The following is a 16680-nucleotide window of genomic DNA, read 5'->3' as shown; positions in this document are numbered from 1 at the left end:
ATATATCTGATAAGGAACTACTATCCAAAATACATAGCGAAAACTCCTAAAACTCAACAACAAAAAACCACACAGCCTGATTCAAAACATGGGCAAAGGACTCAAATGGAAATTTCTCCAAAGAAGATACACAAATGACCTTTCGCATATGAAAAGATGCTCGATGTCACGCATCCTTAGGGAAATGTCAAGCTGAACTACAATGAGATGTCACCTCATATCCATTAGCATGACCACTACAAAAACAAAAGAAAACAGAAAAGAACAATGTTGGAGAGGAGGTGGAGAAAACTGGAACACTTGTGCCCTACTGGTGGGAAGGTAAAATGCTACAGCTGCTGTGGAATGGTATGGTAGCTCCTGAAAGATATTAAAAATAGAATGACCATGTGATCCAGCAAGTTCACTTCTAGGTATAAGCCCAGAAGGATGCAAAGCAGGATCCCAAAGAGAGCTTTGTATGTCCATACATGTAATGTTCAGAGCAGCATTATTCACAACAGCTAAAATGTGGAAGCAACCTGAGTGCCCACAGAGGGGTGAATGGAGAAGCGAAAGGTGGGCTGTACATACAATGGAATATTATTCACCCATAAAAAAGAGGAAAGTCTGCAAACTGCCACAACATGGATGGATCTTGAGGACATTATGCTAAGTGAAATAAGCTTGTCGCAAGAAGACAAATACTGTCAGATTCCACTTAAATGATGTACTTGTGTAGTAAAATCATACAGACAGAAAGTAGGATAGAGGTTGCTAGGGGCGAAGGGAAAGAAGATAATGGGGATTTATACTTTAATGAGTATAGTTTCATTTTTACATAACGAAAAGAGTCCTGGAGATGGACAGTGGTAAGAATTGATGCTTTTGAACTGTGGTGCTGCAGAAGACTCTTGAGAGTCCCTTGGACTGCAAGGAGATCCAACCAGTCCATCCTAAAGGAGATCAGTCCTGGGTGTTCATTGGTAGGACTGATGTTGAAGCTGAAACTCCAATACTTTGGCCACCTGATGTGAAGAGCTGACTCATTTGAAAAGACCCCGATGCTGGGAAAGATTGAGGGCAGGAGAAGGGGACGACAGAGGATGAAATGGTTGGATGGTATCACCGACTCAATGGACATGGGTTTGGGTGGACTCCGGGAGTTGGTGATGGACAGGGAGACCTGGCGTGCTGCGGTTCACGGGGCCGCAAAGAGTCGGACACAACTGAGCGACTGAACTGAACTGAATGTAGCACACCAGGGACGTTACTTAGTACCACTGACGTGTACACTTAAAATTGGTTAAAATGGAAAATTTTATATTCTGAATGTTTTAACAGAATGAAAAAAAATCCAAAGAAAAAAATGAGATAATTTTCCACTCTAAGAGGTAACCATTGAGAAAGTGCAAAAGCCCACAGAATCGGAGAAAACATTTGTAAATTACATACTGACGGAGGTCAGCTAGTACCCATGAAACATTTAGAACTCTTACAACTCAACAAGACACCCTGTTTTAAAAGGGCAAATTATGTGAGGGGTTGTTGTTGTTACTCAGTCGCTAAGTTGCAACCTCATGGACTGCAGCACGCCAGGCTTCCTTGTCAATCAGCCAACTCCCGGAGCTTGTTCAAACTCATGTCCATTGAGCTGACGACGCCATCCAACCATCTCATCCTCTGTCGTCCCCTTCTCCTCCCGCCTTCAATCTTTCCCAGCATCAGGGTCTTCTCCAACGAGTGAGTTCTTCGCATCAGGTGGACAAAGTATTGGAGCTTCAGCTTCAGCATCAGTCCTTCCAAAGAACACCCAGGGCTGATCTCCTTTAGGATGGACTGGCTGCATCTCCTTGCAGTCCAAGGGACTCTCAAGAGTCTTCTCCAGCACCACAGTTCAAAAGCATCGATTCTTCGGCGCTCAGCTTTCTTCACAGTCCAACTCTCACTTCCACACATGACTACTGGAAAAACCATAGCCTTGACTAGACGGACCTTTGTTGGCAAAGTAATGTCTAGGTTGGTCATAACTTTCCTTCCAAGGAGTAAGCGTCTTTTAATTTCATGGCTGCACACACCATCTGCAGTGATTTTGAAGCCCCCCAAAATAAAGTCTGACACTGTTTCCACTGTTTCCCCATCTATTTCTCATGAAATGATGGGACCAGATGCCATGATCTTCGTTTTCTGAATGTTGAGCTTTAAGCCAACTTTTACACTCTCCTCTTTCACTTTCATCAAGAGGCTTTTGAGTTCCTCTTCACTTTCTGCCATAAGGGTGGTGTCATCTGCATATCTGAGGTTATTGATATTTCTTCCAGCAATCTTGATTCCAGCTTGTGCTTCTTCAAGCCTAGCGTTTCTCATGATGTACTCTGCATATGAGTTAAATAAGCGGGGTGACAATATACAGCTTTGACGTACTCCTTTTCCTATTTGGAACCAGTCTGTTGTTCCATGTCCAGTTCTAACTGTTGCTTCCTGACTTGCATATAGGTTTCTCAAGAGGCAGGTCAGGTGGTCTGGTATTCCCATCTCTTTCAGAATTTTCCACAGTATGTTGTGATCCACACAGTCAAAGGCTTTGGCATAGTCAGTAAAGCAGAAATAGATGCTTTTCTGGAACTCTCTTGCTTTTTCCATGATCCAGCGGATGTTGGCAATTTGATCTCTGGTTCCTCTGCCTTTTCTAAAACCAGCTTGAACATCTGGAAGTTCACGGTTCACGTATTGCTGAAGCCTGGCTTGGAGAATTTTGAGCATTACTTGACTAGCTTGTGAGATGAGTGCAATTGTGTGGTAGTTTGAGCATTCGTTGCCATTGCCTTTCTTTGGAATGAAGACTGACCTTTTCCAGTCCTGTGGCCACTGCTGAGTTTTCCAAATTTGCTGGCATATTGAGTGCAGCACTTTCACAGCATCATCTTTCAGGATTTCAAATAGCTCAACTGGAATTCCATCACCTCTACTAGCTTTGTTCTTAGTGATGCTTTCTAAGGCCCACTTGACTTCACATTCCAGGATGTCTGGCTCTAGGTGAGTGATCACACCATCGTCATTATCTTGGTCGGGGAGATCTTTTTGTACAGTTCTTCTGTGTATTCTTGCCACCTCTTCTTAATATCTTCTGACTTCTGTTAGGTCCATACCATTTCTGTTCTTTATCAAGCCCATCTTTGCATGAAATGTTCCCTCGGTATCTCTAATTTTCTTGAAGAGATCTCTAGTGTTTCCCATTCTGTTGTTTTCCTCTATTTCTTTGCACTGATTGCTGAGGAAGGCTTTCTTATCTCTTCTTGCTATTCTTTGGAACTCTGCATTCACATGATGTTCATAATTGATGAATCAAAAACTATGATATATCAATATTAAAAAAATGTTATTTTGCCCAAAGGAAATAAACTATTGGTATCTGCTATGATACGGCTTTGAAAACTTTATGTGAGGTGAAATAAGCCAACCACAGAGGACTACAACTATAATATAGGAATCCATTGCTATGGATTGTCAAGAATAGACAAAATCATAGAGATAGGAAGGAGAGTAGTGGTGACCAGGGGCTGCAGGGAGCAGAGAGTGGAGAGCGACTGCTAATGGACATGGGAGTTTTATTTTGGCATGAGGAAAATCTTCCAAAATTGCTTGTGGTGATGACTGCATAACTTTTCGATCATACTACAAACCACTGAATTGTACACTTTAAAGGATGAGCATTCTGGTATGTAACTTTATATCTCAATAAAGCTGTTATTAAAAGACAACTAAAGTAAAATGATATAATTTGAGGATGCACACATTTAGGAAGCAAAAATAATAAAGAAGATGAGGAAGTAGGTATCATAAAAGACAAGATCATGATCTCTCTGAAGCAGGAGGGCATGAGATTGGCAATGGCACGCAGGTGACTTCTAAGAAGCTAAAAGTACTGATTACCTCATCAGGGCTGTACTTAACACAGCTGTTTCTCTCTCTCACCCTCCCTCCCTTCCTTGCTATTTCTCTTTTTCAGTAAAATACACACAATATTAAATTAACCATCTTAACCATTTTGAAGTGCACAGTTCACTGGTATTAAGTTCATTCATGTTGTTGTGCCACCATCGTCAATACCCACTTCCAGAATTTTTCATCATCCTAAACTGAAAGTCTGCAAGAACTCCCCATTCCTCTACTTCCCTACCCAGGGTAACCTGTATTCTACGTTCTGTCTCCATGACCTTGGCTATTTGTGGAACCTCAGATATGTGAGATCAAAGGTACTGCCTTTCTCATTTTATTTAATACTAATTCACTGAAAAGCACATTTATGCTCTATGCATATTTTGTGACTGTGTTAGGATCAAAATAAAAAACATTTGAGAAAATAAAGAAAGGAGTGGTACAAACTGGAACAGAATGTCTCTACACTGTTTCAAAGAATTTCACTGTAAAACAGAAAAGGAGAAACTAGATGGTGACTGGAAGGTGCTGTGGGCTGAGAGGGATGGTTTTTATAAAGGTGAGAAATTACAGCAAATAGTAAGACTGCATCCAGCAGACAAACAGATGCCCAAGATGTAAAAGAGAGAAGGGAGAAAGGTAAGAATGAATGAAGTCCATGAGAAATTAAAAGGGAAGGATACCTCACACACAAGTAAAAGGATTGGTCTTAGACGGGAGCAAGGACAATTTATTCACGATAGTGGGGGGAGCATTTAGATACAGGTGGTGGACTCAGCTAGTGTTTATATGTGGAGGCATCCTTTTGATTGCTTCTATTAATATTTTTCTCAGTGAAATATGAGGCCAGAAGAAATTAGGAGAGTGAACTGGACAGCAAAACGTAGAAAGAAGTACATTTTGAGATCATGTCTGTGCCAGCAAGGTTTTCGTGCGTTTTTCTGAAGACATTTACAGATATTCAGGGCAGGCACGAAGCCGAGTAGAAACACAGAAGATACAGCAAGTGAGACACCACAGCAACCATACCTGGGAGCTATATAGTCATTCAATAATTCTTGTTCGTCTACTCTTGAACAAGCACTCTTCTAGACCTGGGAGAGTGTATAACGAGGAACAAACAGAAGTGGCCACTGAACACATGGAAGTCATATACAAACACAGGGGAGACTTCAGGATTCCTAGTCTTCAACAGGCATGGTCTTAAGATACTGCTCTGCCAAGACCAGCCCAAGAATGGTAATAGGTCTGGAGATACTTACCACCAAGGTTCCCATGATAACTGCACAACGGGGAGACTGCTCTGCTGGCATCTCCCATACACACTTTTAGTGTCATAAATACACACTGTGTTAGAAACACAACTTGAGAAACTGAATGCTGATGATGTTTTCTTAAAAGTAGGGAATGTCATTTGTCCCACGGGTGACCAGCACACTGGGGTTTATCTATCTGGGGGCACAAGGCAGGTACCACACTGGCTTTATCTAACAGATTGGTCTGTTGTGCATCGCATCTATAATGCCATGTTACATCTAGTTACAATCTCCATGTGATACAGAACAAGAGCTTTAGGAGAGAGGAAACGGGCAATGGAGCGTGCCCACTGAAGACGTCCAAGCCTCCTGGTCTAGAACATTAGGAGTCAGCTGAGCAACGGACGATGGGAGAGTGGGGGAGGGGTGTTCCATGCGGTCCAACTCAAGAAGATATGGAGGTTTTGTTTCCTTTCTCAAGGTACAGTCTTGCATTTTAGAGTCTGCAGTCCCTCTTCATGATTACAGCTCTTCCTAACGTCAGGAAGACCTTAACCACTGGAGTTGAGGGTGTGGAGGGAAGTCACAGAGAAAAGACTATTTGAAGCATAACAGAGAGATCCAAAAGACTAGAAAGGACACAGCCAGAGGCTGACCTCTGAGAGGCAGGCAAGAGCCGCCCTGCATGCAGCCAGAATAGATCTGAAGTGAGTACCTGTGGCAGAGGGTCTGTGTGTCAGGGAGAGCTGCTGCTGCTGCTGGACACAAGCCCTGCATCATCAACTGATTCACTAGGGCCATGTCAGTGGCAGCGTCTGTGAGAGACTCTGCCTCTGTACTGCCTTCTCTATGGAAAAGGCAACTGGCTATGTCTGAGGCTATCAGAATGCTTCAAACTTGGGCTCCTCACATGAAGGGCTTGAGGCTGGCCCTGGTGCCAGGACTTTCATGTGCCAGGTTGGGGATCCTGTTGTTCTTGGTACTGATTTCTCTGCCAAGCCTGTACTGTGACCTGGGCTCACCACATCACTCTTCCTATGAACTAGTCATTCCCAAGAGTCTGACAGTGGAAGGAAGGGAAGACCAAGTGGAAAAGCTCTCCTATGTGCTATTTATGCAGGGCCAGAGGCAGCTGATTCACCTGACGCTGAAGACAGACTACTTTGTGGATAACTTCCCGGTCTTCAGCTACCACGATGGCATCCTGGGGCAAGAAATGCCTCTCATCTCGCGGGACTGTCACTACGAAGGCTACATAGAAGGAGTCCCAGGTTCTTTTGTTTCTGTCAACACCTGTTCAGGCCTCAGGGGCCTCCTGATTAAGGAGGGAAAATCCTATGGCCTTGAGCCCGTGCACTCTTCCAAACGGTTTGAACACCTGTTGTACGCCATGGCCCACGAAGCTCGAGTCTCCTGTGGCGTCACGTCCAAAGACAGCCAAGTGGCGTCCACCAGCCGGCGACCAGAGAGCGGCAAGCCTCACAGCTGGCAGGTGCCATCCGACTTGTGGTCACATACCAAGTACGTGGAGATGTTTGTCGTGGTCAACAACCAGCGGTTCCAAATGTGGGGCAGTGACGTCAATCAGACAGTCCAGAGAGTAATGGACATCATCGCTCTGGCCAACAGCTTCACAAGGGGAATAAACACAGAGGTGGTGCTGGCTGGAATGGAGATTTGGACGGAGGGGGACCTCACAGAGGTCCCCGTGGACCTGCAAGTTGCACTCAGGAATTTCAACAGCTGGAGACAAGAGAAGCTCTTCCATCGTGTGAAGCATGATGTTGCCCACATGATCGTGGGACAGCATCCTAGAGAGGATACGGGGCAGGCATTTCTCAGTGGTGCCTGCTCCAGTGATTTTGCGGCAGCCGTGGAATCCTTCCACCACGAGGATGTCCTCCTGTTTGCAGCGCTCATGGTCCATGAGCTCGGACACAACTTGGGTATTCGGCACGACCATCCGGCCTGCATCTGTAAAGACCGGCCCTTCTGCCTCATGCGTGAAAACATCACTAAAGAAAGTGGCTTCAGCAACTGCAGCTCTGACTTCTTCCACCGGTTCCTCTGGGAACACAAGGGGGCCTGCCTGTTCAACAAGCCTGGGCACAAAGGCCGCTTACGGAGGGCTTCCCACTGTGGCGATGGCATTGTAGAAGGACCTGAGCAGTGTGACTGTGGTTCTAACTGTGAAAGGCACCCATGCTGTGACACCAGATGTCAGCTGAGAGAGCATGCAGAATGTAGTGATGGACTCTGCTGTGATAAATGTCGCCTGAGATACCAGGGATTCATGTGCCGTGCTGCTCTGGGAGAGTGTGACCTCCCAGAGTATTGTAATGGTTCCTCGGGAGAATGTCCCAGAGACAGCTATAAGCTAGATGGTACCATGTGTGACAGAATTCACTACTGTGCTGGAGGTCGGTGTAAGAACCCTGACAATCAGTGCATGGATATATACGGGTCCCCTGCAAGGTCTGCCCCAGAAATGTGTTACGTTTCAATGAACACAAGAGGGGACCGGTTTGGAAACTGTGGTACCACCAGCTCACCGAGGTTAACATATCTGAAGTGTGCAGATGATAACATATTTTGTGGCAAACTTATATGTACAAATGTTAGAGAGATACCACAACTCAAACCCAATCATACACTGATCCAGGTCGCTCACAAAGATGACTGGTGCTGGAGCATGGATGCCTATGGCACTGCTGATGTCCCTGATGATGGAGATGCACACACTGGCACTCTCTGTGCCCCACACAAAGTCTGCATGAATCACTTGTGTACTGATTACACCTCACTTGGGTACAACTGTGAGACAACAGAACTGTGTAACGGGAAAGGAGTTTGCAACAATTTTAGGCACTGCCACTGTGAGGATGGCTATGCGCCCCCCGACTGCAAAGATCCAGGAGAAGGTGGTAGTGTAGACAGTGGTCCTCCTAGGATATCAATTCAGCTTTCAAGTGGAGGTGAAAGTGAAACTCCAAAGAGACGCAGTTATGAGATTCAAGGTATTGGCAACGTTGTTTTCATAGTCCCTTCACTACTTTTAGTACTTTTGATAATTGCAATACTATTTATTAGCCTCAGGACTGGAATTGAATCAGTAGAGACCCCAGGGGGTATCTCAGATGAGACTACAGAGGAAACCAGTAGTGAGGTATTCATAATGGAGCTCCTCCCAGTGGGGATACAAGAGGGGTCAGAAGGGAGCCCCCCACCAGAGCAGGATCCCCCACCAGAACAGGGCCCGCCACCAGAGCAGGGCCCGCCACCAGAGCCATCGCCGCCAGGGGCACCACCTCCGGAAGCACCCACATCAGAGGGACCCACACAGGCACCACCCCCACCAGAGGCACCCCCACCAGAGGGACCCACACAGGCGCCACCCCCACCGGAGGCACCGCCACCGGAGGCACCCCCACCGGAGGCACCCGCACCGGCGCCCCCCCCACCGGAGGCACCGCCACCGGAGGCACCCCCACCGGAGGCACCCGCACCGGCGCCCCCCCCACCGGAGGCGCCCCCACCGGAGGCACCCGCACCGGTGCCACCCCCACCGGAGGCACCCCCCCCACCGGAGGCTCCCCCCCCACCGGAGGCGCCCCCACCGGAGGCCTCACCACCAGGACAGCCATTATCATAAGAGGCAGCAGGTGAAGGACAAGGATAACCAAAGGCAGAAGTGTACTGGAGGAAGAATTCAAAAGTATCAAATGTCTCAAGCACTGAGTGGGAATAAGGCACTCACAGAAGCAAAGGTGAAGTGACAACTGATGGACCCTGTAACTTTGACAGGGATAGTCTATAGAAACATAACAACATAGGAACAGGATGACAAGGTTTTCAGTATTCATTTTATTAATTTGGTTATATATTCATATGTGAACTCATATGTAAAATATTCTACACTTTCGCTTTTTTCCCATTTCACGAAACAATTTTATGTAAGTTCTCCTCATGAATCATACTTATCAATGTCATCTTTTAGTTGGGCCAATTTCTGACCTGAAATTACTGTTCACAGCATACTATCTTCCATCTGCACTGTTTGATATACACTATTATTTGCACCTTAGATTATCACAGGATCATTCATCCCACTCATACGTATTATTTAAAGAATGTTATCTGTTCAGTAATCTAATTTGCTTCAACAATTACTATTCATGAATAGGAAATGATTTTAAATAAAAAGCTATTTTAAGAAGCATCACTTCAGACTCCATAGTGCCTAGTCCTTGGGGCTTCTTTATTTTTCAGCTCTTTTGGAAGGGGCTACATCTGCTCCAGGGGGATCTGATCACCTTGGATGCATTGGGGTGGTGCATGAGGGAAGGAGAGCACTGAGGCAAGAGACAACCTTGTCTAGAGTGGAGTTCAGCTGGAATTAATAATTATTGATTTTTTTTCTCTGTTTTTCCACTTATGTTTATTTCTGATTTTTAAGTTAATATATTGCTGATTGACAGTCTAAAGAAACAGAGCTTTGGAGGGGGGTCAACTGTGTGTAAAGAGAGAACAAAGCACATGTAACATCACCAACTCTACGCAAGACAGTGTGTGCAGTCAGATGCTCTACCCCTAGCAATACCCCCAAGCACACGTAACATCACTGACACGGTGCTAAGTACTCTACACGCACCCTTAATTTCATCCTCCCGTGCACAATATGAGACTCCATCGTGAATACGAAGAAACAGAGGCTGGAGAGTTCTACTCTAGAGTTGGTAAGGAGTGGAGCCTGTGTCACCATCACTGTCTCCTAGACAAATGCACAAGTATTTACCTGACCTCTCTGCTCCCACAGTAGTCTATTTTCCACCCAGCAGACAGAGTGATTCTTTTAAAAAGCAAGTCAGAACCCACCCATTATCTTTAAAAGTTGCTGGTAGGTCCATAGCCTGAGGGCCTCATGTTGATCATTTGATTTGACAACGGAGAGTTGTTTATCCACTGACATTCCGGAGCTGGCAGTTTGGATGGATGCATGGGGGTGAAAGCTTATTCCAGTGGAGTCAAAATGCAAAAGATGGGCCCGAACCCATTTGTGAAGGTGTCCAATCTCTTTAGTATTCAGAGAAATGCAGCTTATCTAGCCGTAGAGAGATATCACTATACACTCACAAGACTGATTACAGAAGAAGGAAATTCCAAGTATTACCGTGGAACAGTGGAAATTCATCAATTGCTTTAGAAATGTAAACTGGCAGCCACTTTGAAATAGCATATACTGAATACCCTTGACCTTTCTACCCTGACATCTGCATCCTCTGACTAGATAATAATGGACACAGAAGCATAGTTCACAGTATTCCAAAAGAACTCCACGTTGTATTCACAGATAATACAATGGACGTTAAATTGTGACAGATCCACACAGAGAAACAGAGGAGTACAGCAACGGAAAGCAATGAATCACAGTGGCACACAAAAGCACCTAGGAAGCTTAAATACTACTGTGGAACTAAAGAGGCTTTGCATTAACACTGCATTCATCTGGCTTCATATCAAGTGAAGAGGGGAAATGGGAAGCACTTCCAAAAGGTCAAAATAAGGGTCTACAGAAGCCCCCTCCTCCACAAAAGCAGTGGTAACACTGGCAAAAACAGTCACAGTCAACTTTTTTGCAAGTGTGGAAACTGTCTAGGTCATACAACAACAAAACAGCTCAATCTTGGTGAGAGCAGTGAGGTGTGTGAACTTTTAACTACCCAACTCCCATAGCCGTCTCCTCAGGTGCCCACGAGTCATCTCAAGTACAGCTCAACTGCATCGTCTCAACTGCAACGGCTGTGAAAACAGGCAGCCTGGTAGAATGGACAGAACGGTCTGGAGCTCCCTCAAAAGCCTACCCATAGCATGACTACTAGTTTGTGTGTCTGGCAGGCTCCTGGAGAATCCCCATTCAGGAAACCTGTGTTCCTATAAACCTCATAGGAGAAAGCGTAAGGCAAAAGTTTCACGGCACTGGATTTGGCAAAGGTTTCTCAGCTATGACACCAAAAGCACAGAAACCGAAGAAAAACAGACAAGATGGACTTTAGGAAAATACTTAAATTTTGTGCATCCAAAATTACTATATATTCACAGAGTGAAAAGGCCACCCACAGAATGAGAGAAAATAGTTGCCAATCATATATCTGATAAGGAACTACTATCCAAAATACATAGCGAAAACTCCTAAAACTCAACAACAAAAAACCACACAGCCTGATTCAAAACATGGGCAAAGGACTCAAATGGAAATTTCTCCAAAGAAGATACACAAATGACCTTTCGCATATGAAAAGATGCTCGATGTCACGCATCCTTAGGGAAATGTCAAGCTGAACTACAATGAGATGCCACCTCATATCCATTAGCATGACCACTACAAAAACAAAAGAAAACAGAAAAGAACAATGTTGGAGAGGAGGTGGAGAAAACTGGAACACTTGTGCCCTACTGGTGGGAAGGTAAAATGCTACAGCTGCTGTGGAATGGTATGGTAGCTCCTGAAAGATATTAAAAATAGAATGACCATGTGATCCAGCAAGTTCACTTCTAGGTATAAGCCCAGAAGGATGCAAAGCAGGATCCCAAAGAGAGCTTTGTATGTCCATACATGTAATGTTCAGAGCAGCATTATTCACAACAGCTAAAATGTGGAAGCAACCTGAGTGCCCACAGAGGGGTGAATGGAGAAGCGAAAGGTGGGCTGTACATACAATGGAATATTATTCACCCATAAAAAAGAGGAAAGTCTGCAAACTGCCACAACATGGATGGATCTTGAGGACATTATGCTAAGTGAAATAAGCTTGTCGCAAGAAGACAAATACTGTCAGATTCCACTTAAATGATGTACTTGTGTAGTAAAATCATACAGACAGAAAGTAGGATAGAGGTTGCTAGGGGCGAAGGGAAAGAAGATAATGGGGATTTATACTTTAATGAGTATAGTTTCATTTTTACATAACGAAAAGAGTCCTGGAGATGGACAGTGGTAAGAATTGATGCTTTTGAACTGTGGTGCTGCAGAAGACTCTTGAGAGTCCCTTGGACTGCAAGGAGATCCAACCAGTCCATCCTAAAGGAGATCAGTCCTGGGTGTTCATTGGTAGGACTGATGTTGAAGCTGAAACTCCAATACTTTGGCCACCTGATGTGAAGAGCTGACTCATTTGAAAAGACCCCGATGCTGGGAAAGATTGAGGGCAGGAGAAGGGGACGACAGAGGATGAAATGGTTGGATGGTATCACCGACTCAATGGACATGGGTTTGGGTGGACTCCGGGAGTTGGTGATGGACAGGGAGACCTGGCGTGCTGCGGTTCACGGGGCCGCAAAGAGTCGGACACAACTGAGCGACTGAACTGAACTGAATGTAGCACACCAGGGACGTTACTTAGTACCACTGACGTGTACACTTAAAATTGGTTAAAATGGAAAATTTTATATTCTGAATGTTTTAACAGAATGAAAAAAATCCAAAGAAAAAAATGAGATAATTTTCCACTCTAAGAGGTAACCATTGAGAAAGTGCAAAAGCCCACAGAATCGGAGAAAACATTTGTAAATTACATACTGACGGAGGTCAGCTAGTACCCATGAAACATTTAGAACTCTTACAACTCAACAAGACACCCTGTTTTAAAAGGGCAAATTATGTGAGGGGTTGTTGTTGTTACTCAGTCGCTAAGTTGCAACCTCATGGACTGCAGCACGCCAGGCTTCCTTGTCAATCAGCCAACTCCCGGAGCTTGTTCAAACTCATGTCCATTGAGCTGACGACGCCATCCAACCATCTCATCCTCTGTCGTCCCCTTCTCCTCCCGCCTTCAATCTTTCCCAGCATCAGGGTCTTCTCCAACGAGTGAGTTCTTCGCATCAGGTGGACAAAGTATTGGAGCTTCAGCTTCAGCATCAGTCCTTCCAAAGAACACCCAGGGCTGATCTCCTTTAGGATGGACTGGCTGCATCTCCTTGCAGTCCAAGGGACTCTCAAGAGTCTTCTCCAGCACCACAGTTCAAAAGCATCGATTCTTCGGCGCTCAGCTTTCTTCACAGTCCAACTCTCACTTCCACACATGACTACTGGAAAAACCATAGCCTTGACTAGACGGACCTTTGTTGGCAAAGTAATGTCTAGGTTGGTCATAACTTTCCTCCCAAGGAGTAAGCGTCTTTTAATTTCATGGCTGCAGTCACCATCTGCAGTGATTTTGGAGCCCCCCCCCAAAATAAAGTCTGACACTGTTTCCACTGTTTCCCCATCTATTTCTCATGAACTGATGGGACCAGATGCCATGATCTTCGTTTTCTGAATGTTGAGCTTTAAGCCAACTTTTACACTCTCCTCTTTCACTTTCATCAAGAGGCTTTTGAGTTCCTCTTCACTTTCTGCCATAAGGGTGGTGTCATCTGCATATCTGAGGTTATTGATATTTCTCCCGGCAATCTTGATTCCAGCTTGTGCTTCTTCAAGCCTAGCGTTTCTCATGATGTACTCTGCATATGAGTTAAATAAGCGGGGTGACAATATACAGCCTTGACGTACTCCTTTTCCTATTCGGAACCAGTCTGTTGTTCCATGTCCAGTTCTAACTGTTGCTTCCTGACTTGCATATAGGTTTCTCAAGAGGCAGGTCAGGTGGTCTGGTATTCCCATCTCTTTCAGAATTTTCCACAGTATGTTGTGATCCACACAGTCAAAGGCTTTGGCATAGTCAGTAAAGCAGAAATAGATGCTTTTCTGGAACTCTCTTGCTTTTTCCATGATCCAGCGGATGTTGGCAATTTGATCTCTGGTTCCTCTGCCTTTTCTAAAACCAGCTTGAACATCTGGAAGTTCACGGTTCACGTATTGCTGAAGCCTGGCTTGGAGAATTTTGAGCATTACTTGACTAGCGTGCAAGATGAGTGCAATTGTGTGGTAGTTTGAGCATTCGTTGCCATTGCCTTTCTTTGGAATGAAGACTGACCTTTTCCAGTCCTGTGGCCACTGCTGAGTTTTCCAAATTTGCTGGCATATTGAGTGCAGCACTTTCACAGCATCATCTTTCAGGATTTCAAATAGCTCAACTGGAATTCCATCACCTCTACTAGCTTTGTTCTTAGTGATGCTTTCTAAGGCCCACTTGACTTCACATTCCAGGATGTCCGGCTCTAGGTGAGTGATCACACCATCGTGATTATCTTGGTCGGGGACATCTTTTTGTACAGTTCTTCTGCGTATTCTTGCCACCTCTTCTTAATATCTTCTGACATCTGTTAGGTCCATACCATTTCTGTTCTTTATCAAGCCCATCTTTGCATGAAATGTTCCCTCGGTATCTCTAATTTTCTTGAAGAGATCTCTAGTGTTTCCCATTCTGTTGTTTTCCTCTATTTCTTTGCACTGATTGCTGAGGAAGGCTTTCTTATCTCTTCTTGCTATTCTTTGGAACTCTGCATTCACATGATGTTCATAATTGATGAATCAAAAACTATGATATATCAATATTAAAAAAATGTTATTTTGCCCAAAGGAAATAAACTATTGGTATCTGCTATGATACGGCTTTGAAAGCTTTATGTGAGGTGAAATAAGCCAACCACAGAGGACTACAACTATAATATAGGAATCCATTGCTATGGATTGTCAAGAATAGACAAAATCATAGAGATAGGAAGGAGAGTAGTGGTGACCAGGGGCTGCAGGGAGCAGAGAGTGGAGAGCGACTGCTAATGGACATGGGAGTTTTATTTTGGCATGAGGAAAATGTTCCAAAATTGCTTGTGGTGATGACTGCATAACTTTTCGATCATACTACAAACCACTGAATTGTACACTTTAAAGGATGAGCATTCTGGTATGTGACTTTATATCTCAATAAAGCTGTTATTAAAAGACAACTAAAGTAAAATGATATAATTTGAGGATGCACACATTTAGGAAGCAAAAATAATAAAGAAGATGAGGAAGTAGGTATCATAAAAGACAAGATCATGATCTCTCTGAAGCAGGAGGGCATGAGATTGGCAATGGCACGCAGGTGACTTCTAAGAAGCTAAAAGTACTGATTACCTCATCAGGGCTGTACTTAACACAGCTGTTTCTCTCTCTCACCCTCCCTCCCTTCCTTGCTATTTCTCTCTTTTTCAGTAAAATACACACAATATTAAATTAACCATCTTAACCATTTTGAAGTGCACAGTTCACTGGTATTAAGTTCATTCATGTTGTTGTGCCACCATCATCAATACCCACTTCCAGAATTTTTCATCATCCTAAACTGAAAGTCTGCAAGAACTCCCCATTCCTCTACTTCCCTACCCAGGGTAACCTGTATTCTACGTTCTGTCTCCATGAACTTGGCTATTTGTGGAACCTCAGATATGTGAGATCAAAGGTATTGCCTTTTTCATTTAATACTAATTCACTGAAAGCACATTTATGCTCTATGCATATTTTGTGACTGTGTTCGGATCAAAATAAAAAACATTTGAGAAAATAAAGAAAGGAGTGGTACAAACTGGAACAGAATGTCTCTACACTGTTTCAAAGAATTTCACTGTAAAACAGAAAAGGAGAAACTAGATGGTGACTGGAAGGTGCTGTGGGCTGAGAGGGATGGTTTTATAAAGGCGAGAAATTACAGCAAATAGTAAGACTGGATCCAGCGGACAAACAGATGCCCAAGATGTGAAAGAGAGAAGGGAGAAAGGTAAGAGTGAATGAAGTCCATGAGAAATTAAAAGGGAAGGACACCCCACACACAAGTAAAAGGATTGGTCTTAGACGGGAGCAAGGACAATGTATTCACGATAGTGGGGGGAGCATTTAGATACAGGTGGTGGACTCAGCTAATGTTCATATGTGGAGGCATCCTTTTGATTGCTTCTGTTAATATTTTTCTCAGTGAAATATGAGGCCAGAAGAAATTAGGAGAGTGAACTGGACAGCAAAACGTAGAAAGAAGTACATTTTGAGATCATGTCTGTGCCAGCAAGGTTTTCGTGCGTTTTTCTGAAGACATTTACAGATATTCAGGGCAGGCACGAAGCCAAGTAGAAACACAGAAGATACAGCAAGTGAGACACCACAGCAACCATACCTGGGAGCTATTTAGTCATTCAATAATTCTTGTTCGTCTACTCTTGAACAAGCACTCTTCTAGACCTGGGAGAGTGTATAAGGAGGAACAAACAGAAGTGGCCACTGAACACATGGAAGTCATATACAAACACAGGGGAGACTTCAGGATTCCTAGTCTTCAACAGGCATGGTCTTAAGATACTGCTCTGCCAAGACCAGCCCAAGAATGGTAATAGGTCTGGAGATACTTACCACCAAGGTTCCCATGATAACTGCACAACGGGGAGACTGCTCTGCTGGCATCTCCCATACACACTTTTAGTGTCATAAATACACACTGTGTTAGAAACACAACTTGAGAAACTGAATGCTGATGATGTTTTCTTAAAAGTAGGGAATGTCATTTGTCCCACGGGTGACCAGCACACTGGGGTTTAT

The 16680-nt window shown here is 44.3% G+C and overlaps 2 protein-coding genes across 2 annotated transcripts in view; one reads left to right on the top strand and one right to left on the bottom strand.

The window, feature by feature from the left end:
• TMEM116 (transmembrane protein 116) overlaps positions 1-16680 on the bottom strand; it is a 142281-nt gene that overhangs the window by 30820 nt on the left and 94781 nt on the right. The window lies entirely within an intron of this gene.
• On the top strand, positions 5576-9396 carry LOC133228918 (disintegrin and metalloproteinase domain-containing protein 1a-like). Its single transcript, XM_061384998.1, has one exon. The coding sequence runs from the start codon at positions 5974-5976 to the stop codon at positions 8824-8826; it is 2853 nt and encodes a 950-aa protein (XP_061240982.1). The 5' UTR covers positions 5576-5973; the 3' UTR covers positions 8827-9396.

The sequence above is a fragment of the Bos javanicus genome, chromosome 17 (genome assembly GCF_032452875.1).
Source record: "Bos javanicus breed banteng chromosome 17, ARS-OSU_banteng_1.0, whole genome shotgun sequence".
In the NCBI taxonomy this organism is placed as follows: Eukaryota; Metazoa; Chordata; class Mammalia; order Artiodactyla; family Bovidae; genus Bos; species Bos javanicus.
Note: the sequence above shows the minus strand (reverse complement) of the source record. Positions and strands in the feature narration are given on the sequence as shown.

What these genes read in the sequence shown, in the direction of transcription:
- LOC133228918 (XM_061384998.1), top strand. Translation starts at nt 5,974, where the DNA reads ATGTCAGTGGCAGCGTCTGTGAGAGACTCTGCCTCTGTACTGCCTTCT.